At 45.7% G+C, this 24,729-nt stretch overlaps 1 protein-coding gene across 2 annotated transcripts in view; it reads left to right on the top strand.

Annotated features, from left to right (window-relative positions):
• The window catches only part of STING1 (stimulator of interferon response cGAMP interactor 1), a 463,207-nt gene extending 452,024 nt beyond the window's left edge, over window positions 1-11,183 (top strand). For both annotated transcript variants that reach the window (XM_077473929.1, XM_077473928.1), the window contains exon 7: window positions 10,637-11,183. In XM_077473929.1, coding sequence (XP_077330055.1) covers window positions 10,637-10,743 — 107 coding nt within the window. In that variant the 3' untranslated portion in view covers window positions 10,744-11,183. The remainder of the gene's footprint in view (window positions 1-10,636) is intronic.
• Window positions 11,184-24,729: the final 13,546 nt, after the last annotated feature.

The raw sequence follows: 24,729 nt of genomic DNA on the forward strand, positions 1-24,729 counted from the left end.
TATAATTCTCCTCAGTAGCTATGATTCTCCTCAGAGCTGTGTGGGACTACCTATAATTCCCCTCAGAGCCGTGTGGGACTAGCTATAATTCCCATCAGAGCTGTGTGGGACTAGCTATAATTCCCCTCAGAGCTGTGTGGGATTAGCTATAATTCTCCTCAGAGCTGTGTGGGAGAAGCTATAATTCTCCTCAGAGCTGTGTGGGACTTCCGATTTTCCCCCTCAGAGCTGTCTGGGAGGAGCTATAATTCTCCTCAGAGCTGTGTGGAACTACCTATAATTCCCCTCAGAGCTGTGTGGAAGTATCTATAATTCTCAGAGCTGTGTGGGGTAGCTATAATTCTCCTCAGAGCTGTGCGGGACTAGCTATAATTCTCTTCAGCTGTGTGGGAGTAGCTATAATTCCCCTCAGAGCTGTGTGGGACTAGCTATAATTCTCCTCAGAGATGTGTGGGAGTAGCTAAAATTCGTCTCAGAGCTGTGCGGGATTAGCTATAATTCTCCTCAGAGCTGTGTGGGACTACCTATAATTCCCCTCAGAGCCGTGTGGGACTAGTTATAATTCCCATCAGAGCTGTGTGGGACTAGCTATAATTCCCCTCAGAGCTGTGTGGGATTAGCTATAATTCCCTTCAGCTGTGTGGGACTAGCTATAATTCTCCAAAGAGCTGTGTGGGACTTGCTATAATTCTCCTCAGAGCTGTGTGGGACTTCCGATTTTCCCCCTCAGAGCTGTGTGGGAGGAGCTATAATTCTCCTCAGAGCTGTGTGGGACTACCTATAATTCCCCTCAGAGCTGTGTGGGAGTATCTATAATTCTCAGAGCTGTGTGGGGTAGCTATAATTCTCCTCAGAGCTGTGCGGGACTAACTATAGTTATCCTCAGAGCTGTGTGGGACTACTTATAATTCCCCTCAGAGTTGTGTGGGAGTAGATATAATTCTCCTCAGAGCTGTGTGGGACTAGCTATAATTCTCAGAGCTGTGCGGGAGTAGCTATTATTCTCCTCAGAGCTGTGTGGGACTACCTATAATTCTCCTCAGAGCTGTGCATGAGTGGCTATAATTCTTCTCAGAGATGTGTGGGACTAGCTATAATTCTTCTCAGAGATGTGTGGGAGTAGCTATAATTCTCCTCACAGCTGTCTGGGAGTAGCTATAATTCTCCTCAGAGCTGTGCGGGAGTAGCTATAATTCTCCTCAGAGCTGTGTGGGACTACCTATAATTCCCCTCAGAGCCGTGTGGGACTAGCTATAATTCCCATGAGAGCTGTGTGGGACTAACTATAATTCCCCTCAGAGCTGTGTGGGATTAGCTATAATTCCCTTCAGCTGTGTGGGACTAGCTATAATTCTCCACATAGCTGTGTGGGACTTGCTATAATTCTCCTCAGAGCTGTGTGGGAGGAGCTATAGTTCTCCTCAGAGCTGTGTGGTACTTCCGATTTTCCCCCTCAGAGCTGTGTGGGAGGAGCTATAATTCTCCTCAGAGCTGTGTGGGACTACGTATAATTCCCCTCAGAGCTGTGTGGAAGTATCTATAATTCTCAGAGCGGTGTGGGGTAGCTATAATTCTCCTCAGAGCTGTGTGGGAGTAGCTATAACTCCCCTCAGTGCTGTGTGGGACTAGCTATAATTCTCCTCAGAGATGTGTGGGAGTAGCTATAATTCTCCTCAGAGATGTGTGGGAGTAGCTATAATTCTCCCCAGAGCTGTGTGGGGCTACCTATAATTCTCCTCAGAGCTGTGCATGAGTAGCTATAATTCTTCTCAGAGATGTGTGGGACTAGCTATAATTCTCCTCAGAGATGTGTGGGAGTAGCTATAATTCTCCTCAGAGCTGTCTGGGAGTAGCTATAATTCTCCTCAGAGCTGTGCGGGAATAGCTATAATTCTCCTCAGAGCTGTGTGGGACTACCTATAATTCCCCTCAGAGCCGTGTGGGACTAGCTATAATTCCCATCAGAGCTGTGTGGGACTAGCTATAATTCCCCTCAGAGCTGTGTGGGATTAGCTATAATTTCCTTCAGCTGTGTGGGACTAGCTATAATTCTCCACAGAGCTGTGTGGGACTTGCTATAATTCTCCTCAGAGCTGTGTGTGAGGAGCTATTATTCTCCTCAGAGCTGTGTGGGACTTCCGATTTTCCCCCTCAGAGCTGTCTGGGAGGCAGAGCTGTGTGGGACTACCTATAATTCCCCTCAGAGCTGTGTGGGAGTATCTATAATTCTCAGAGCTGTGTGGGGTAGCTATAATTCTCCTCAGAGCTGTGCGGGACTAGCTATAATTATCCTCAGAGCTGTGTGGGACTACTTATAATTCCCCTCAGAGTTGTGTGGGAGTAGCTATAATTCTCCTCAGAGCTGTTTGGGACTACCTATAATTCTCAGAGCTGTGCGGGAGTAACTATTATTCTCCTCAGAGCTGTGTGGGACTACCTATAATTCTCCTCAGAGCTGTGCATGAGTAGCTATAATTCTTCTCAGAGATGTGTGGGACTAGCTATAATTCTCCTTAGAGATGTGTGGGAGTAGCTATAATTCTCCTCAGAGCTGTCTGGGAGTAGCTATAATTCTCCTCAGTAGCTATAATTCTCCTCAGAGCTGTGTGGGACTACCTATAATTCCCCTCAGAGCCGTGTGGGACTAGCTCTAATTGCCATCAGAGCTGTGTGGGACTAGCTATAATTCCCCTCAGAGCTGTGTGGGATTAGCTATAATTCCCTTCAGCTGTGTGGGACTGGCTATAATTCTCCACAGAGCTGTGTGGGACTTGCTATAATTCTCCTCAGAGCTGTGTGGGAGGAGCTATAATTCTCCTCAGAGCTGTGTGGGACTTCCGATTTTCCCCCTCAGAGCTGTGTGGGAGGAGCTATAATTCTCCTCAGAGCTGTGTGGAACTACCTATAATTCCCCTCAGAGTTGTGTGGGAGTAGCTATAATTCTCCTCAGAGCTGTGTGGGACTACCTATAATTCTCAGAGCTGTGCGGGAGTAGCTATTATTCTCCTCAGAGCTGTGTGGGACTACCTATAATTCTCCTCAGAGCTGTGCATAAGTAGGTATAATTCTTCTCAGAGATGTGTGGGACTAGCTATAATTCTCCTCAGAGATGTGTGGGAGTAGCTATAATTCTCCTCCGAGCTGTGCGGGAGTAGCTATAATTCTCCTCAGAGCTGTGTGGGACTACCTATAATTCCCCTCAGAGCCGTGTGGGACTAGCTATAATTCCCATCAGAGCTGTGTGGGACTAGCTATAATTCCCCTCACAGCTGTGTGGGATTAGCTATAATTCCCTTCAGCTGTGTGGGACTAGCTATAATTCTCCACAGAGCTGTGTGGGACTTGCTATAATTCTCCTCAGAGCTGTGTGGGAGGAGCTATAATTTTCCTCAGAGCTGTGTGGGACTTCCGATTTTCCCCCTCAGAGCTGTGTGGGAGGAGCTATAATTCTCCTCAGAGATGTGTGGGACTACCTATAATTCCTCTCAGAGCTGTGTGGGAGTATCTATAATTCTCAGAGCTGTGTGGGGTAGCTATAATTCTCCTGAGAGCTGTGTGGGGTAGCTATAATTCTCCTGAGAGCTGTGTGGGACTAGCTATAATTATCCTCAGAGCTGTGTGGGACTACTTATAATTCCCCTCAGAGTTGTGTGGGAGTAGCTATAATTCTCCTCAGAGCTGTGTGGGACTACCTATAATTCTCAGAGCTGTGCGGGAGTAGCTATTATTCTCCTCAGAGCTGTGGGACTAGCCATAATTCTCCTCAGAGCTGTGGGACTAGCTATAATTCTCCTCAGAGCTGTGCGGGAGTAGCTATAATTCTCCTCAGAGCTGTGTGGGAGGAGCTATAATTCCCCTCAGAGCTGTGGGGGAGGAGCTATAATTCTCCTCAGAGCTGTGCGGGACTAGCTATAATTCTCCTCAGAGCTGTGCGGGAGTAGCTCTAATTCTCCACAGAGCTGTGTGGGAGTAGCTATAATTCCCCTATGAGCTGTGTGGGACTAGCTATAATTCCCCTCATAGCTGTGCGGGAGTAGCTATAATTCCCCTCAGAGCTGTGTGGGACTACCTATAATTCCCCTCATAGCTGTGTGGGAGTATCTATAATTATCCTCAGAGCTGTGCGGGACTAGCTATAATTCTCCTCAGAGCTTTGCGGGAGTAGTTATAATTCTCCTCAGAGCTGTGTGGGAGTAGTTATAATTCTCCTCAGACCTGTGCGGGAGTAGCTATAATTCTCCTCAGGGATGTGTGGGACTAGCTATAATTCTCCTCAGAGATATGTGGCAGTAGCTATAATTCTCCTCAGAGCTGAGCAGGAGTAGCTATTATTCTCCTCAGAGCCATGCGGGAGCAGCTATAATTCTCCTCAGAGATGTGTGGAAGTAGCTATAATTCTCCTCAGAGCTGTGTGGGGCTACTTAGAATTCCCCTCAGAACTGTGTGGGACTATCTGTAATTCTCCTCAGAGCTGTTTGGGAGGAGCTATAATTCCCTCAGAGCTTTTGTCCCCTCCCACTCTAGTTTTGAACATTTCTCCATTCATTCCTATGGGAAAAATGTTGCAGCAAAAATGACGATATTTTGTGAACCATTCAGCAAAACATTCCACAAAGTAATAGCACACCAATCTGGAACAATCCGCACATTTCGGTATATTACTTTCTATGTAGTGTAAAAGGTGTGGGAGGAGTTAGGGTGGTAAATTTGGCTATAATAATATATATGTGAGATAAAATTAGGTGGTCTTGCTATGCAAGAACACTAAAATATACCTGACTCTGCTGGAAAAAAATAGGCAGGTATTTTTTTCTTGGTCATGTATGCACAGCAGATTCTCTGTGAAGGGGTCTTAAGTGTGGGTACAATGCTTCCTTTCATCACTATCAGCCTTATGAGCACATAGAATTAGACCTGCTGATTTATGAAATACAGAAGAAATAGAATACCTGGAATGTAAGATACATTTTTCTGCATATTAAACTGTAATTTAAAGCCTTGAAAATAGTGATGGCCGAACGGTTCGCCCGGCGGTCGTTTCGCGGCGAATTTCGGCTGTTCGCGGACTATTGCCGCAGTTCGCCCGGCGGACTTCCGTGTTTGCTGTGTAAAAGAACTTTGACCTATGATGACACATCCATCATGGGGTACAGGACAACCAATTGAGACATTACAGCACATGGACACTTGGACATTCCCCCTAACTTATAAATAGACCCGATCCGGCGGCCATTTTACATTCTTTCTTCTGTCACCATAGAGAGAGGTTGCTGTGTGGAGCAGGGAGGGATTGCAGTGACCCAAATCGCTAGCTATTTGGTACACAAAAGTTCTTTTCAGGACTGGTATAGGTGTTAGGTGTAGTTCAGGATATAGGTTTGAGGCACTGCTGTGCGACTGATTGTTGCAGCAGCCTGAGTGTCTTTTGTCAGTTTAGAGAAAGGGACAGGACGGTATGTGCTGCAGGGACAGTCAGTTTAGTCCTTAGCTGTTACTATCAGGTCCACAAAAGTGCTATTCTAGTTATTGTTCCAGCAGCCTCTGTTTTGTCAGTTTATATAGGGACAGGCAGGAAGCTGTGTGTGAGGCAGTGAGGGTCAGTTTAATCAGTAGCTGTTACTATATTAGGTCCACAAAGGTTCTTTTCAGGACTGTTATCAGTGGTATGGTAATAGGCTTGTACACGTATAATATTCTTTCTTCCAAATATAGAAAGAATATTATACTTGACTGCTGCCCTTCTGCTGCAGTCTGCTAATCATTCACAACCTACTTGTTCCACAAAGGTCCATATAAGGACTGGTAAGGTCTAGGGTGCTACAGTACATAGGGTTGAGTGAGGTACAGTCAGCTATTCTATAAGGACTGGTATAGGTCCACAATACATAGGGTTGAGGTGCATTACTGCTGACCGCTGCCCTATACTGCAGCAGTCCTTCATCAGTATAGGGACTGAGAGTTTTGTCACAGGGTCATTTAAAAAATGACAGGCAGAGGAAGAGGCAGGCCCTTCTGCAGGGGCGGTAAGGGTAGGGCAGGAGCAACAGGCTTGAGCCAAAGTGGGAAGTTGCAGAAGGTGCGTTCAATTACTTTAAAGGGCGCACCAGACTTGGTTGAGTGGCTCACTCAGCCTTACTCTTCTGCACCCTCCTCATCCTCTCGATCTGCACCCTCTTCTTCACTCTCTGCTATGTGCACCCCCAAAGACACTACCACCAACAACACCACCACCACCACATACCTTCCACTTGAGTCACGGGAATTATTTTCCGATCCATATCAAGACATTTCTGATGCGCAGCCACTCTTGGTATTGGATCAGGAAGAGGAGGTAGCAACAACCGCTACTCAGCAGTCTGACGACAGTACCCAGATCAGCCCAAGGAAGAGGTTGGTCCCCGGTGTTGCTGCCTACTCCGAGATCTCTACTTATAGCGGTGGGGAAGGTGACGTCGATGATGACGTGTCTAGTGATATCACATGGGTGCCCACAAGAGAGGAAGGGAGTTCAGAGGGAGATATGGACCAGCAGATAGGGAGGAGAAGCAGGAATAACTTACATTGCACAGGAGGGACAAAGCAGACTGCAAATGTATCAGGAGCGAGTCATCGACCATGTACGGTCACATCTGGTGCTCCCAGGACACCGGCACATGGCTCCGCAGTGTGGGCTTTTTTTAACGTGTCCGCTGCTGACAATAGCGTTGCCATCTGCAATCTTTGCAGTCAACGCATTAGTCGCGGTAAGCCCAACACTCACCTAGGGACGACCGCCTTAAGAAGGCACATGAGCAGCCATCACCGAGCCCAGTGGGAGCAACGGAACACACAAAGCCACACTCCAGGCTCTCACTGTCCAGCCTCGTCTTCTACTTCTCCTTCTCCTCTCTCCACACAATTGTCCTCCACTCCACCTTCCATCACGCCAAGCTCATGTTTTTCTGCAAAAAGGCAGGCTTCCGTGGGCCTAATGTTCGAGCGTAAATTAATGATGACGCCGGATAACCCTCTTGCCCAACGGTTGACGGCTGGCTTGTCAGAACTCATAGCCCGCCAACTACTGCCATATAAACTGATGGACCCAGAGGCCTTTCGCAAATTTGTGGCCATTGGAACACCACAATGGAAGGTCCCAGGAAGGAAGTATTTCTCAGAGAAGGGCATCCCAGAGCTATATGGCCCTGTTCAGCGGCAAGTGAATGTATCTCTGGCACACAGTGTCGGTGCCAAGATACATCTGACCACAGACACGTGGTCTAGCAAACACAGGCAGGGAAGGTATATCACTTTTACTGCCCACTGGGTGAACCTTCTGACGGCCGTCAAGCATGTAACCTGTGGCACCCGTGTAGATTTGGTTTTACCGCCACGGATTGCATGCAGGCCTGGCTGTTCTTATCCTCCTCCTCCTACTCCATCCTCCTCCCTCTCCTCCTCGGCTGACTCCTCCTTTTCCGCTGCTAGTGTCTCTTCCGCTACACCGCCCAAGTTCCCCAGAACCTATTCGACATGCCAGGTGAGACATTGCCATGCCGTGCTGCGTCTGTTGTGCCTGGAAGCCAAGAGCCACACTGGCCCGGCACTCCTTTCAGCTTTGCGTTCACAGGCAGATCAGTGGCTAACACCGCTCAATTTGACAGTTGGTAAAGTGGTGTGTGACAATGGTGCCAATCTGCTTAGCGCATTGCAACAGGGCAAAATCTCGCACGTGCCATGCATGGCACACGTCTTAAACTTGGTCGTGCAGCGATTCGTTGTCAAATACCCTGGGGTCCAGGACATCTTGCGGCAGGCAAGGAAAATCTCGGCCCATTTCAGAAGATCTTACACGGCCATGGCTCGCCTTGCTGACATTCAGTGGCGACACAATCTGCCGGTCAGAAGTCTTATTTGCGATTGCCCGATGCGATGGAACTCAACCTTCTATATGCTTGATAGGCTGCTCCAGCAGAAACGTGCAGTTAACATCTACCTGTATGAACTCTGCGGCAGAACAGGTTCTGGGGAGCTGTTTTTTTTTCACTGCGCCAGTGCCTGCTCATGCGCGACGCATGCCGACTTCTGCGGCCATTTGAGGAGATCACCAAACTGGTCAGTCGCAGCCATGGCGCCATCAGTGACATGGTACCTTATGCCTTCTTTATGGAGCGTACATTGCGTCGTGTCATTGATCAAGCTGTGGAGGAGCAGGAGCGGGAAGATGAGGAAGTCGCAATGCTGGATGAATTCCCAGGGGGGCTACTCTATCTGAGACAAGTCAACAACAGGAGTCTGAAGAGGAGTCAGAGGAGGATGGTGCTGGGGCAGATGAGGAGGAGCAAGAAGAGCATGCTTTAAACCTTTCTGGGACCCCTGTTGTTGTGCGTGGATGGGGAGAGGAGAATGAAGAGGACGACCTTATCCTGGATGATGAGCAGGAGCCAGGCCACAACACCGCTTCCAGTTTAGTGCAAATGGGGGCCTTCATGCTCCAGTGTTTTAACAGGGACCCCTGTATAAAAAGCATAAGGGTCAAGGACCAGTACTGGGTGGCAACGTACTTAGACCCCCGGTACAAACACAAAATGGCGGAAATGCTACCGCCGTCACAGAGGGCTGTCAGAATGCAGCACTTCCAGGCCTTGCTTCGAGAAATGCTGCATTCTGCTTTTGCGTGCGCTGGCAGAGGAGCAATTCTCACTCCCAGAGAAGGAGTTGCGGGTACCAATCCAACAGCGCCTGCAAGAAGAGGCCGGTTTGAAGATGTGTTGGTGACTTTGGATATGAGGTCATTCTTTCAGCCGACCCACCGACAGGTGTCATCCGGATCCAGCATCAGGGAACGCCTAGACCGTCAGGTGTCCGACTACATCGGGTTAACGGCCGATGTGGACGCTCTGAGGAGTGATGAACCCCTGGACTACTGGGTGGGCAGGCTTGACCTCTGGCCAGAGCTTGCCCAATTTGCAATCGAACTGTTGGCTTGCCCCTCGTCCAGTGTCCTGTACGAAAGGACGTTCAGCGCAGCAGGGGGGATCGTGACCGATAAGCGTACTCGCCTAGCTCATCACAGTGTTAACTACCTCACATTTCTAAAAATGAATGAGGCATGGATCTCTGAGGAATTCAACACATGTGACCAGTAGGCCATGTATATATCTATAAACAATTTTTTAAATCGATCACACAGACCTTCTTTCTTCATTTGGCTCACTTCCTTGTCCAAAAAAAGCACACCGTACCCTCCTCTTTGAAGAGGTTGAGCGGTGTCATATTTCTACTGGGGCTGCTTATTATGAGGGGCTCCCACCATCCCTGTGCTGTGCTGTGCTGAATTCCTCCTGGGGCTGTACCTCTGCTGTGCATATTATGAAGGGCTCCCACCATCCCTGTGCTATGCTTATTATGAGGGGCTCCCACCATCCCTGTACTGCGCTGACTTCCTCCTGGGGCTGCTTATTATGAGGGGCTCCCACCATCCCTGTGCTATGCTGACATCCTCCTGGGGCTGCTTATTATGAGGGGCTCCCACCATCCCTGTGCTATGCTCATTATGAGGGGCTCCCACCATCCCTGTGCTATGCTCATTATGAGGGGCTCCCACCATCCCTGTGCTATGCTGACTTCCTTCTGGGGCTGCTTACGGTGCAAGTGTCAGTGCTGTATATCACGGTGCTGATGTCAGTACTCTCTATCAGGGTGCTGCTGTCAGTGCTGTATATCACGGTGCTGGTGTTAGTGCTTTATGTCACGCTGCTGATGTCAGTGCTCTCTATCACGGTGCTGGTGTCAGATCACTCTATCACGGTGCAGGTGTCATTGCTGTATGTCACGCTGCTGATGTCAGTGCTCTCTGTCACGGTGCTGCTGTCAGTGCTGTATATCACGGTGCTGGTGTGAGTGCTTTATGTCACGCTGCTGATGTCAGTGCTCTGTATCACGGTGCTGCTGTCAGTGCTGTATATCACGGTGCTGGTGTTAGTGCTTTATGTCACGCTGCTGATGTCAGTGCTCTCTATCACTGTGCTGTTGTCAGTGCTCTCTATCACGGTGCAGGTGTCATTGCTGTATGTCACGCTGCTGATGTCAGTGCTCTCTATCACGGTGCTGGTGTCAGATGACTCTATCACGGTGCAGGTGTCATTGCTGTATGTCACGCTGCTGGTGATCATCTCCTGCACCCTCTTCTTTGCCTACCCTGACCTTCCCTCTCCTCCATTGCCTTAATGCACTCCACAGTCCTGAATTGTCACAACAATTTCACATATAAAAAAAGAATGCTTGTAGTTGTCAATCCCAGATTCACCTCATACATGTGTTATGTCATTGGCCATGTGGTGGGACTATGTTTGCACAGCTATTAATTATTTTGTGGCTGCAAATTTGACCTGTAGGTTTGCAAAGTTCGCCTCCCATTGAAGTCAATGGGGCCCGCCGCAAACGTTACGGTTCACGAACTATCGGCCGCGTTCGCGAAATGTCCCGTCGGAAGTTCGTCCATCACTATTTGAAAATACTATAAACAGTAAACACGTCATACATAGGGAAGAACTGTTATTATAAATAAGGTTACATTATGTGGTAATGTTAAATACAAATAACGTTAAGTGGAGTTTCTTTTCTAATGAAAGTGTTAATCTCTCATGTTGTATTTTAGATTGTCCTAAAGGTGAAGATCATAGCGAGCACCTGCTTTCCCAGGAAATACTGAAACATTTAAAGCAGCAGCATTTTGAAGAATATGACATTGGTATCAGAGCCTAATGCTGACTTCCCATCAGTAAAGAAACACAACGCTTCACTCCTCACCTACTGATGTGTAAAACCCTTCAAAGGATCTTTACACCTTCTTAGGCATGAATTTAAATTTTTGTGCTTTAAGCTAAATACCCGTTTACCCTGCTTTCAACATTCTAAAAACAGATATAATCACACCATCGCCACCATTAATATTTTATTGCAGTAATGCTCATATAGTGTTCATCCATTCCCCTTACATGGTTCCCTTTAGCCTGTAACAACTTAAAAACCCTTGTATATTGTGACAAGACTTGCCAACCCCTTCAACTTACTTTACACACAAAACTTGGAAAATTTACTGAGAGGGAACATTTTTACTGATCACCTCCTATTAAAACCTAAAACAATCAATATTTGTGTAGTAAAAACAAATATCCCCAAGAAATAAACTGCCTTACTCTAAAGATACAGTTCAAGATTTTACTGCTCCTCCTCTTTGGTTACAATCAGCCAATAGCATTCATCATCATCATTATTTTTATTTTACTTCCCCCACCCAATTCCAGCAGCGATCTTTTCTCTCTATGTCAAATATTTTCTCTCTATGTAGAATAATAATGGACTAATAGAGTTAAGGTTAGGCACATTCGACCACAGGTTCGATAGACACAGATTGTTATTGTCAGCGTCATTTTGAATCTCCTGTCTATATCGAACTGTTGTCACAAAAAAAAAAAAAAAAAGCATTTGTTTATGTCGGATCTTTCGTTTTTTGGATTCTGCACTTCGTTATCGTTTGTTAAAACGATAACGAAAATACCTGAAATTCGGACAAAAATGCATTCGGACGAAAACGAATGCACGTGTCTAGAGGTCAATGATGTGTTACAACTACCAGCATACACATGTTCTAGGTGTTGTTGAAGGGGGAGAGAGTTCCCTTCCACCAGCCTTTCATTACATAGGGGAGACGGTGCTTTTCAGTCATATGACCACATAGAAAAGCAAGGAAAAAGGGTAATGCATTTGTGATTTATGTCAAAATGTATGAATGGCAATGGGTGGCAGTGGAACAGTTGAAAGTAAAAAAATGCCCACAAGAGGTAAAGTGCCTTACTTTATAGATAAACGTGTAAATAATAAGCAACAATCACAGGCAGCATTTAAAATGTGAGGTATAGTAAAGCCCACATTTATACCTTAGTTCACTGGTGTTCAGTGGGAGTAAGGCCCCCTAGTTGTTGGTGTTCAGTGGGAAATTTGCCCCTTAATTATTTGGTGTTCAGTGGGAGAAATCCCCCTATGATTCATTGATGTTCAGTTAAAAACTTGCCTCTTGATTTATTTGGATTCAGTGGGAGAAATGCTTCCTAATTCATTGGTTTTTAGTGAGAACTGACACTTAATTCATTGATGTTTAGTGGGAGTGTTTACTACAGTGCCAAGCAAACCACAATGTGTTTTAGGGTGTGATTCTTAGCCCTTGTACACATGGTCAGAGATTCCGACAACCAAAACCGTCGGAGTAATTCCGACGGATTCATTCCGGAAGAGGTCCGGAAGTGATGTTGCATACACACGGTCGGACTAAATTGTCGGAAATTCCGATTGTACATAACGTGATGACGTTATTTTGTTACGACGGGACTACGTTCAGGCTAGTAGCCAATAGCTTTGGTCTAGGAATTTGATCTGAGCATGCGTGCCACTTTGTCCGTCGGAGTAGGCTACACAGGATCGGAGTATGTCCGATAGGAGCATTTGTCAGAAAATTTTACCGGCAAGTTGGAAAACTTGGTCCGTCGGAGATTCCGACGGAAACAGTCCGATGCAGACCACACACAGTCGGAATATCCGACAAAACGGTCTGATAGGACACATTCCGTCGTAATCTCCGACCGTGTGTACAAGGGCTAAGTATGCCCGTGTTGTGTAAGAAATATCTTATTGCTTGACAGCTGTGTGTCTTCATTTTCCAAAAGCTTGTGGCAAAAATGTGATTTTGTCATGTCTCTGATTAAATATGTTGGAAGGTTTAATGTGTCCAGGCACTTCAGGACCTCAGAAAATGCAATATGTTGTCAAGAAATGAGATGCATTACTTATGCCCCTTGAACGCAGAAGGTGGTCCTTGGATTTTAGGTCCCTTTATCTACCAGAAAAAAACTCTCACACATATTGCATCCCCATACCCAGGAGAAGTAGCATAATGTGTTTTGGGATGTAATTATAAGTATGTACATGGTGTTTGTGAGAAATAACTTGCTAAAAGGATGACTTTGGGGAAAAAAATAAAAAATTTGCGGCCAAAAATTACAACTTCAGAAAACTCACTATGCCTCTTTCAAAATACTTTGGATTGTCTACTTTTCAAACAGGGATCATTTTGGGGGTGTTTGTATTGTCCTGGCATTTTAGAGTCTCAAGAAATTAGATTAGGCAGTTAGTATATCAGGGTTGATAATTTTCACACATATATACAATATCTCACAAAAGTACTTTGCACTTTGCTATAATGTAAATGGTTGAAGGGGTTGGGGGGTCAGCCTGTCAGTGCTCAGACCATATGCATATGCCACACACTGCATCAAATTGGTCTGCATGGCTGTCGTCCCAGAAGGAAGCCTCTTCTAAAGATGATGCACAAGAAAGCCTGCAAACAGTTTGCTGAAGACAAGAAGACTAAGGACATGGATTACTGGAACCATGTCCCGTGTTCTGATGAGCCCAATATAAATGTACATAAATGTATGTGTGGCGGCAACCAGGTGAGGAGTACAAAGACAAGTGTGTCTTACCTACAGTCAAGCATGGTGGTGGGAGTGTCATGGTCTGGGGCTGCATGAGCGCTGCCGGTACTGGGGAGCTACAGTTCATTGAGGGAACCATGAATGCCAACATGTACTGTGACATATTGAAACAGAGCATGATCCCCTCCCTTCGGAGACTGGGCGCCGCAGAGCAGTATTCCAACATGATAATGACCCCAAACACACCTCCAAGACAACCACTGCCTTGCTAAACAAGCTGAGGGTAAAGGTGATGGACTGGCCAAGCATGTCTCCAGACCTAAACCCTATTGAGCAGCTGTGGGGAATCCTCAAATGGAAGGTGGAGGAGCGCAAGGTCTCTAACATCCACCAGCTTCGTGATGTCGTCATGGAGGCCTGGAAGAAGACTCCAGTGGCAACCTGTGAAGCTCTGGTGAACTCCATGCCCAAGTGGGTTAAGGCAGTGCTGGAAAATAATGGTGGCTACATAAAATATTGACACTTTGGGCCCAATTTGGACATTTTCACTTAGGGGTGTACTCACTTTTGTAGCCAGTGGTTTAGACATTAATGGCTGTGTGTTGAGTTATTTTGAGGGGACAGCATGAAAAGATATAATAAAATATTTACAACAATGTGAGGGGTGTACTCACTTTTGTGAGATACTGTATATATACTGTATACCATAATTTGCAGACTCTATAACAGTCACACAGACTAAAAAATATATAGACTCTTTTGCATTTTTTTACCAAAGAAAAGTAGCAGAATACATTTTGCCCTAATTTATGAAGAAAGGGTAATTATTTGAAATAACAGAAACATTTAAAAAATGTTCGTACTTTTCCATTTATATAGTAAAAAAGTTTAAAAAAACACAGTGGTGATTAAATACCACTGAAGGAAAGCTCTATCTGTCTCAAAAAATTTATTTTGGTATGCCATTTTGTACATGTTACTTTTTTCTTTCTGCAGTGGTACTGTTTGCTCAAAATTTAAAAATCAATAAAAACTTTTTGAAAAAAAAAATGATTTTGTGGAGAAGTACATTTATACTTACCTATGGATACAGGTCTTCCATCAAAAACACCCTCTTTCAGTTATTACAGTTTTAGAGGTGAAAAGAAAAATAGACTTTCTAGGCACATATAAAAAATATATGAAAAATCTTTAATAATTAACAATGCATACTATACAAATACACATCAAAAAGCAATACATGTAGATTGGACAATACAAAAATTACCAAGAAAAATGAAACAAATCGTTAAAAAGGACACATAGATCAACCCAAAAAATAGTGAAAACCACTTGAATACTTCCTGTGGGGTAGTGTAAACTAAGTCAGGAAAACCTCCACTAGGATGTGGTATGTATGGATGGGATGTTCATAGGTCCTGATAGTTAGAAAACAGCTGGATGCTCAACATGTTTGCGATTACATATGATCGCTTCCTCAGAAGCTTCTGTTTAATTAAACAAAAGATTTTATTCAAAAAGTCATAAAGACCAACAATATAAATATATAATGTACAACATACAGTATTACCATGTACTGCTATATGCATCTGGTGTCAACTCACCACACTTAGTATATAAAAACCTCAAATCTGTCTCGCCGACAACTGGCTACTGCTAGCACGCCACCAGTTCACCTGAGGGAAAAGCGAAGACGACCTCAGGGGTCTATGGGGTCCCCCCAAAAAATCGAAAGGGAAAAACAGCATGCAGGCCGCAACAATGGGGTACACCAGGTAACTAAAATAAAATAAGATTAGAGTAGAGTAGGGATGAGTTGAACACCCCCAGCTCGGTTCGCGGCAGAACATGTGAACAGGCAAAAAACACCAAATCAAAAGTGCTAATTTTAAAGGCTTATCTGCAATTTATTGCCATAAAAAGTGTTTGGGGACCTGGGTCCTGCCTCAGGGGACATGTATCAATGCAAAAAAAAGTTTTAAAACTGAATTTGGGAGCAGTGATTTTAATAATGCTTAAAGTGAAACAATAGAAATTAAATATTCCTAAATATCATGCCTGGGTAGTCTCCTTAGTCTACCTGTAAAGTAGCGCATCTTTCCCATGTTTCTAACAGTACCACAGCAAAATTACATTTCTAAATGAAAAATGTCATTTAAAACTGCTCGCGGCTGTAATTGCTGCAATATAGATAAACATCATTGAAAAAAAAAAAAGACATGGATGCCCCCCCCCCCCCCCCCCCCAAAATCCATACCAGTCCCTTTAGGTCTGGTATGGATATTAAGGGAAACTCTGCACCAATTTTTTTTTTTTAAAGGCGTGGGGGGTCCCCCAGGCCCCCAGGCACTATATAATCTGAACCGCAGTATATATACTATATGTCCTGCCCTATATACTCTGCAGAATAATTGGGCCTTAGGTGTTGGTGGTGACAGGACACTGTAACCCCTCACAGTTACTCTTGTTGGGTGCAGAAATGGGTCCTGCTGTTAAATATTATATCAAAATTTTTAATTACATGACCCTGTTAAACAAGGGCAGAAAAATTGGGCCTTTGGATTTGGTGGCGCCAGAACACTGTAACCCCTCACAGTTACTTTTGTTGGGTGCAGAAACGGGCCCTGCTGTTAAATATTATATCAAAAATTCTAATTACATGGCCCTGTTAAAATTGGGCATTGGGTGGTGGTGCCCTAAACCAAAAATATTGTTGGAAGCTAGCATCATCAAAGAATGAGAAGGAATAGGATAGTCAGCATAGGCAAACTTCAAGGGATCTCAGATCCATAGCAAATTCAATCAGTTACATCAGCATCAGGTGCTTGATAGCTGCTGATCCAAGACATTTTTCTGATAGTGAGCCTATAGACAGGAGCACTCTTTGATCCATTAAAAACCCTCCAGCAGCACTGAATGTGCATTCAGAAAGCACGCTGGATGCAGGACAGGCCAGTTGCTCGATTGCATATTGAACAAGTTCTGGCCAGTGGTCCATCCTCAAGACTTAGTAACCCAGTGGATTCTTTGTTGGAAAGGTCTCCAAGTCTACTCTTGCCCCTAGATATTCCTGCACCATATAATGCAGACGCTGGCGATGGTTGCTTGAACTGGTCAGACCTTGGTGCTGAGGACTGAAAAATTGTTTAACGGCAGCGGTCAGCTGGCCACCTTCTTCACCGCTCTTCCTCTGACTAAACAAAGCCTCAGCAAGCATGTTGTCCTGGAAATGGTAACTTCCCAGGGTCTGGAAATGCATTACACAAACCTTTCCTCAAGGCCTCCTGAAGATGTTTCATCCTCTAATCCCTCAGGCAGGCAGGAGGAGTTCTGCAACTTTACGCTTGTAACATGGATCAAGAAGGGTTGCCAGCCAGTAATGATCCCTCTCCTTGATACCACGAATCCTAGGGTCCTTTCACAGGCTTTGCAGAATCAGGGAGGCCATGCAGCGTAAGTTTGCAGAGGCATTCAAATTTTGAGTCCTCTGGGTCACTAAGGATCACATTATCCCTAACTACCTCCTCCCAGCCAACTCCTTGGGTTTCTGGGGACTGAAAACCATCCCTTGAAGACTGCTGCTGATTGTTATCCTCCACGTCCATGCTGACACAATCCTCCTCCTCCTCCTCTTCTTCCTGTGTGTTTGGCGGTTCAGCAGGAATGCTATCTGGATAAAGGGGGCTTTGAGAGGAGAAAAAGGAAGTCCTCCTCTTCCTCCAGCTGTTCTGCCTCAAGTGCCCTGTCCATGATTCCACAAAGCATGTGCTCCAGCAGGAAGGCTAGTGGCACAGTGTCACTGATGCATGAATTGTCACTGCTCACCATCCTTGTGAATGAATGAATGAATGAAATACTTATATAGCGCACAATGCGAACTGAATCGCCTCTAGGCGCTTGTGGCCTCCTCAAATGGTGAAAGGACAGTACATGCCTCCTTGATCAGTAGACACTGGCGTGGTGAAAAGAAGCCAAGCTCCCCTGACCCTGTCCTGGTGCCATACTCGCATAGGTACTCACAAAGGACTGCTGCAGAATAGGGCAGCAGTCAGCAGTAGTGCACCTCAACCCTATATATTGTGGACCTATACCAGTCCTTAAGGATTAGCAGACTGTACCTCACTCAACCCTATATACTGTACTACGCTATACCATACCAGTCCTTATAAGGACCTTTGTGGAACTAGTAGGCTGTGATTAGCAGACTGTACCTCACTCAACCCTATATACTGTACTACGCTATACCATACCAGTCCTTATAAGGACCTTTGTGGGACTAGTAGCTAGTGATTAGCAGACTGTACCTCAGTCCCTATACTGATAAAGGACTGCTGCATAATAGGGCAGCAGTCAGTAGTAGTGTACCTCAACCCTATATATTGTGGACCTATACCAGTCTTTGAGGATTAGCAGACTGTACCTCACTCAACCCTATATACTGTACTACGCTATACCATACCAGTCCTTATAAGGACCTTTGTGGAGCTAGTAGGTTGTGATTAGCAGACTGTACCTCACTCAACCCTATATACCGTACTACGCTATACCATACCAGTCCTTATAAGGACCTTTGTGGGACTAGTAGCTAGTGATTAGCAGACTTTAACCCCGGTCCCTATACTGATAAAGGACTGCTGCAGAATAGGGCAGCAGTCAGCAGTAGTGCACCTCAACCCTATATATTGTGGACCTATACCAGTCCTTAAGGATTAGCAGACTGTACCTCACTCAACCCTATATACTGTACTACGCTATACCATACCAGTCCTTATAAGGACCTTTGTGGGACTAGTAGCTAGTGATTAGCAGACTGTACCTCAGTCCCTATACTGATAAAGGACTGCTGCAGAATAGGGCAGCAGTCAGCAGTAGTGCACCTCAACCCTATATATTGTGGACCTATACCAGTCCTTAAGGATTAGCAGACTGTACCTCACTCAACCCTATATACTGTACTATGCTATACCATACCAGTCCTTATAAGGACCTTTGTGGAACTAGTAGATTGTGATTAGCAGACTGTACCTCACTCAACCCTATATACTGTACTACGCTATACCATACCAGTCCTTATAAGGACCTTTGTGGGACTAGTAGCTAGTGATTAGCAGACTGTACCTCAGTCCCTATACCGATAAAGGACTGCTGCAGAATAGGGCAGCAGTCAGCAGTAGTGCACCTCAACCATATATATTGTGGACCTATACCAGTCCTTAAGGATTAGCAGACTGTACCTCACTCAACCCTATATACTGTACTACGCTATACCATACCAGTCCTTATAAGGGCCTTTGTGGAACTAGTAGGTTGTGATTAGCAGACTGTACCTCACTCAACCCTATATACTGTACTATGCTATACCATACCAGTCCTTATAAGGACCTTTGTGGGACTAGTAGGTTGTGATTAGCAGACTGTACCTCAGTCCCTATACTGATAAAGGACTGCTGCAGCATAAGGGCAGCAGTCAAGTATAATATTCTTTCTATATTTGGAAGAAAGAATATTATACGTGTACAGCCCTATACCATACCAGTCCTGAAAAGGACTTTTGTGGACCTAATAGTAACAGCTAATGATTAAACTGACTGTCCCTCTCTGCTACACACAGCGTCCTGTCTGTCCCTCTCTGCACTGACAAAAGACAATCTGCTGCAACAATCACTTGAATAGCAGTGCCTCAAACCTATATTCTGAACTACACCTACACCATACCAGTCCTTAAAAGGACTTTTGTGGACCTAATAGCTAGCGATTTGGGTCACTGCAGTCTCTCCCTGCTCCACACAGCAACCTCTCCCTATAGTGACAGAAGAAAGAATGTAAAATGGCCGCCGGATCGGGTCTATTTTTAAGTTAGGGGGAATGTCCAATTGTCCATGTGCTGTAATGTCTCAATTGGCTGTCCTGTACCCCATGATGGGTGTGTCATCATAGGTCAAAGTTCTTTCACACAGTAAACACGTAAGTCAGCCGGGCGAACAGCAGCAATAGTCCGCCGATCGGGCGAATCGCGAACAGCCGAAATTCGCCGTGAACCAACCGCTGGGCGAACAGTTCGGCCATCCCTAGTCCCAAGGTTGTGTAACCTTAAAAGAGGAAGGCGGGAAAATCCACATCTTATTTATATATTATAGAATGCTCATAAATGTTTATGCATGCTTTTGCGACATATAGCTAAAGACTGAGATTAAAGAACAAAACTCTAGAATGAGCCCTTAAGACTTTGCCTTATAGCCAAAACAGGATGAAGTCACTATTCAGTCATATTACTACAGTAGGCACCCCAAGCTATTTGCTGAGAGGCATGTTGAGTCCATGGAATATTTTATATTTTGCCACAAGTTGTGGGAAAATGACAGACTTTTTTTTTTTTTTTTTTTGCAGAAAGTTGGCACTAAATTATATATGTGGAATTACCCCCCCCCCCCCCAAAATACATTCTGCTGCTTCTCTTGAGTACGGGGATACCAAATGTGTGGGACTTTTTGGAAGCCTAGTCGTGTACGGGACCCTGAAGACCAAGCCCTGCCTTCAGGATTTCTAAGGACGTAAATTTTTGATTTCACTCCTCACTACCTATCACAGTTTCGAAGGCCATAAAATAGCAATATAGCACAAAACTCCCCCAAATAATCCATTGTGGAAAGTAGACACCCAAGCTATTTGCTGAGAGGCATGTTGAGTATTTTGCAGCTCTCATTTGTTTTTGAAAATTAATAAAGAAAAGATAGGATTTTTGTACTCACCGTCAAAATTATTTTCTCTGTAATTCGTCGACCGACACAGCTCCTCTCTGTAACAAAATGGGTTTGTTAGCCTGCCACTAGGAGAACTAGGTAAAATTGTAACACAATACACAGAATTGTCAGTACCGCCCAGGGGGCAGACCCTGTGCTAACAACTCTCTCTGCTGCCCCAGCAGTCTCAGTACGTCAACAAGCAGTATAATGCAGATAAAAGGAGGGACAGGTGCTGTGTCGGTCGGTGAATTAGAGAAAAGGATTTTACGGTGAGTACAAAAATCCTGTTTTTGTCAGGGCTGGCTTAGCCCTTCCTCCTCTGGGCTGGCCGCTCAGCTGCCGGCTAATTGCCAGCTCTCTTCTCTCTCCACTGTTACCAGCTGTTTCCGATGATGCTTGTCTGGTCTGCCTATATAAAGTCTTCCAGCTCATTTCTCCATTGCCTTCACCTTTGGTCACATCACCAGGAACCATCTCCTGCTGTTGTTTCAAGACTGGCTTGCTACATCCCTCCTGGATTCCATCCTGCTTGCAGTTGCTCTCCTTGGATCCCTGACATCTGGACTGACTGATTACCCAATCTGGTTTATGAACTTTGGACTGGCTGACTACCTGATCTGGCTACTGGACTCTGGCTTGCTTGACTACGCTTTTTCCTATTTAACTTTTTATTTTTTATTAATAAACAAGTGTGATCTTATTGCACTTCTGTCTTTGTCTGTTTCATGGTTCCTGACAATTTTCTCTTATATTCACCGACTGACACAGCTCCTCTCTGTAACTAAATGGGACGTCCCCCAAGCAGTACCAAATGAGGGGTGGGACAAACAGCATTAAAACTTCATCCACCATGGCAAGTGGGAACTAGTGAAACTAAACCCACAAAAAAACAGCAGTGTATGGAAAAAACACCACCCATAACCGGGTATCCTCAACAGGAGAGATCCCCAACCCTACAACTTTTCGCGGAAATAATGCAACAGTGCATTAACAAACAGTACTGCTTTTTTATCGAAAAACTAGGAAATAAATCTCAATTGCAACTACACAGCCGCTTGCAAAACTTTGCTGCCAAAACAGGCATCAGCCGATGCACTGACGTCTACCTTGTAGAACTTGGTAAACGTATGGAAAGACGACCAGGTCGCCGCCTTACACACCTGAGCGACCGGCGCTTGGTGTCGGAAGGCCCAAGATGTTCCGATTGCCCTTGTAGAGTGGCCCGTGACCGTAAAGGGGGGCACCTGCCCCTTCAAGGCATAGGCTTGTACTACACTCTGTCTGATCCACCTGGAAATGGTGGCCGACGAGATCGCCATACCCTTCTTTGGACCAGCCACCGAAACAAACAGTGAGTCTGACTTCCGAAAGGGAGCCGTGGCAAACAAATACACCTTCAGAGCCCTAACCACGTCAACAGCATGAAGGGCCACCTCTTTGGGGTGCTTTGGCTTGAGACACAACGATGGTAATACAATGTCCTCATTGATATGAAAAGCCAAGACCACCTTTGGTAGAAAAGACGGTTGCGGACGTAACGCCACCTTATCCCTGTGGATGACTAGCGACTTGCAAGACAAAGCCAATTCCGAAACCCTCCTAGCCGAGGTAATGGCCACTAGAAAGACCACTTTCTGGGAAAGAGTCAACAGGGGAATCTCCCTGATATTTTCAAATGGCGTTTTTTGAAGCGCCGACAACACCCGGTTCAAATCCCATGGGGGTAACGGTGGGCGCACCGGATGGACTACATGTCGCACCCCCTGAACGAAGGTACCCACTAAGGACCGATTTTTGATGCTGAAGGCATATGGGTATGTGCAGCTACGCATCCTGGATGTCCAAGGATGCCAGGGAGTCCCCTTGATGGAGTGCAGTGACTACTGAACAAACTGATTCCATTCTGAACCTCTTCACTTTTACAAAGTGATTGAGGGCTTTTAAGTCCAAGATCGGACGTATCCCTTCCTTCTTGGGAACCACAAACAGATTTGAGTAGAACCCCTGGAAGCTTTCCGATTCTGGAACTAGTACAACCCCCCCCTGATTCAGCAAGTCCCTCACTGCCCCTAACAGGGCCTCCCGGCGAACCAGGGACGCGGGTATGCTGGAGGGGAAGAATCTGTTTGGCGGCCAAGAGAGAAACTCTATCTTGTAGCCTGTGGAAAACGCGCACCTTTCCTTCCACGCACCGCCTCTATTTTTGCAACAAAAGAGTTAAGGACCGCCTTCAGGGTGTCCATGGGCACAGTGCTATCCGCAGGTGACTCGGTTGCAATAGCCTGGATTTCGGGGGAAGAAACACCAGTTTCTGAAGCCATGCTGACCCTACCCTGTCTGCCACCTGCAAGGGGGCTTAGGACAGTGAAGGTCCCACCCTCCTGCTGCCGCCGCCTGGGGGGGAGGGGTGTTTCTAGTGTCAGACTCACCACCCTGGGGCATTCTGTGATGGTTATTAGCTGTGCCTGTAGTCCCCAGGAGGTTACCCAAGTGCAGAGTGAAGAAACTGTGTCGGCATCAGCTGTAGAAAAAAGCGGTGAAACGATCTGCAGAGCTTGCACCAGCGTTCAGGAAATGGCCATCCAGCGTCTTGTATACACAGTGGACACAGGAAACAGCATGTGATAGCACATGTAATGCTGTCACAAGAGAACTGAGGCTTCAAAAAATGTCCGCTAATGCAACTAATAGGAAAATCTCATAGAAAATGGCCGCTGAGGCTCACAAGGGGAACCTGCTCTGCCCTCAGCCAAAATGGCTGCCGGACAGCGCCATGAGGTGACAAGAAAAATCATAGAATAGCGCTGCCTTCAACCAGCAAGAATACCTCCACAGACACCTTTTGGGACCCCCCACACCGGCACTAGGACCATCGCTAGCCGCACAGACCCCCTACAGGTGAGAGACCCAGCTATCCCCATACACACACCGCCCGCAGCACATGCAGCCGCCCCCCCCCCCCCCAGAGGGTAGATAGGAACGTGGGAGAGAAGAGAAGGAGCTGAGGTGGCCTCCGAATCGACCTCCCAGGGAATGCCCAGCTGCTCAGCCCCCCGAAGGAGGGAGAGCTGTACTTACCAGTCCTGAAGAGCTGGGAGACATTCTATCATGGACCCACTCCTGTGCAGTTACAGGGTGGCTGCTGGCCCAGTATACTGTGATCCAGACATCAGTAGCCGGTCATATGTATACCCCGGAGCACTGAAGCTCACCAACCACCTCTGGAGCTGAGGTATGTCGTGGCCTGCCGAGCCTTAGCTGCGACCTGCACACTCTCGATGGCCAGACTGGGGGGACTACAAGGATAACTTAACCAGCCTGTCACCCAGCCGGCAGTTGATAGAAGATCCCAGGATCTTTCATCTTGCGCAAAAGCGTCAATCCTGCATCAAAAAAATGGACCAAAGGGCCCGCAGGGTTCCTAAGTCATTCTCCTTCACTAGGCAAAATAAAACTGAGACTGCTGGGGCAGCAGGGAGGGTTGTTAGCACAGGGTCCACCCCCTGGGCGGTACTCACAATTCTGTGTATTGTGTTACAATTTTGCCTAGTTCTCCTAGTGGCAGGCTAACAAACCCATTTAGTTACAGAGAGGAGCTGTGTCGGTCGGTGAATATAAGAGAAATTCTTTTTTTTTTTTCAAAACTTTGTGACAAAAAGTGAGGTCTGCAAAATACTCACCATACCTCTCAGCAAATAGCTTGGGGTGTCTACTTTCCAAAATGGGGTCATTTGGGGGGGGGGGGGTTGTGCCATCTGAGCATTCCATGGCCTTCGAAACTGTGATGGGCAGTGAGGAGTAAAAATCAAAAATTTGCACCCTTAGAAAGCCTGAAGGAGGTGCTTGGATTTTGTGGTCCCGTACACGGCTAGGCTCCCAAAAAGTCTCACACATGTGGTATCCCCGTACTCAGGACAAGCAACAAAATGTATTCTGGGGTGTAATTTCACACATGCCCCTGGCATGTTTGAGCAATGTATAATTTAGTGACAACTTTGTGCAAAAAAAAAAAAAGTTTGTAATTTTCCCACCTTGTGGCAAAATATAAAATATTCCATGGACTCGACATGCCTCTCAGCAAATAGCTTGGGGTGTCTACTTTCCAAAATGGGGTCATGGGGGGGGGGGTTGAACTGTCCTGGCATTTTATGCACGGCATTTAGAAGCTGTCACACATCACCCACTCTTCTAATCACTTGAAGACAAAGCCCTTTCTGACACTTTTTGTTTACATGAAAAAATATATATGTTTTATTTTTTTGCAAGAAAAATACTTTGAACCCCCAAATATTATATATATAATTTTTTTTTTTAAATCAAAGGCCCTACAGATTAAAATGGTGGGTGTTCCATTTTTTTTTTCACTCATTATTTGCGCAGCGATTTTTATTTTATTTTTACATTTTTTTCAAAACACACTTTTTTTTAATGCACTAAAAAGCACTATATTGCCCCAATGCTTCAAATGCTTTTTTTTTTTTTGGGAAAAAACACACATTTTTTAATGCACTAAAAAG

Source organism: Lithobates pipiens, unplaced genomic scaffold, assembly GCF_037356315.1.
Source record: "Lithobates pipiens isolate NorthernLeopardFrog02 unplaced genomic scaffold, aLitPip1_a1.2 Scaffold_8, whole genome shotgun sequence".
In the NCBI taxonomy this organism is placed as follows: Eukaryota; Metazoa; Chordata; class Amphibia; order Anura; family Ranidae; genus Lithobates; species Lithobates pipiens.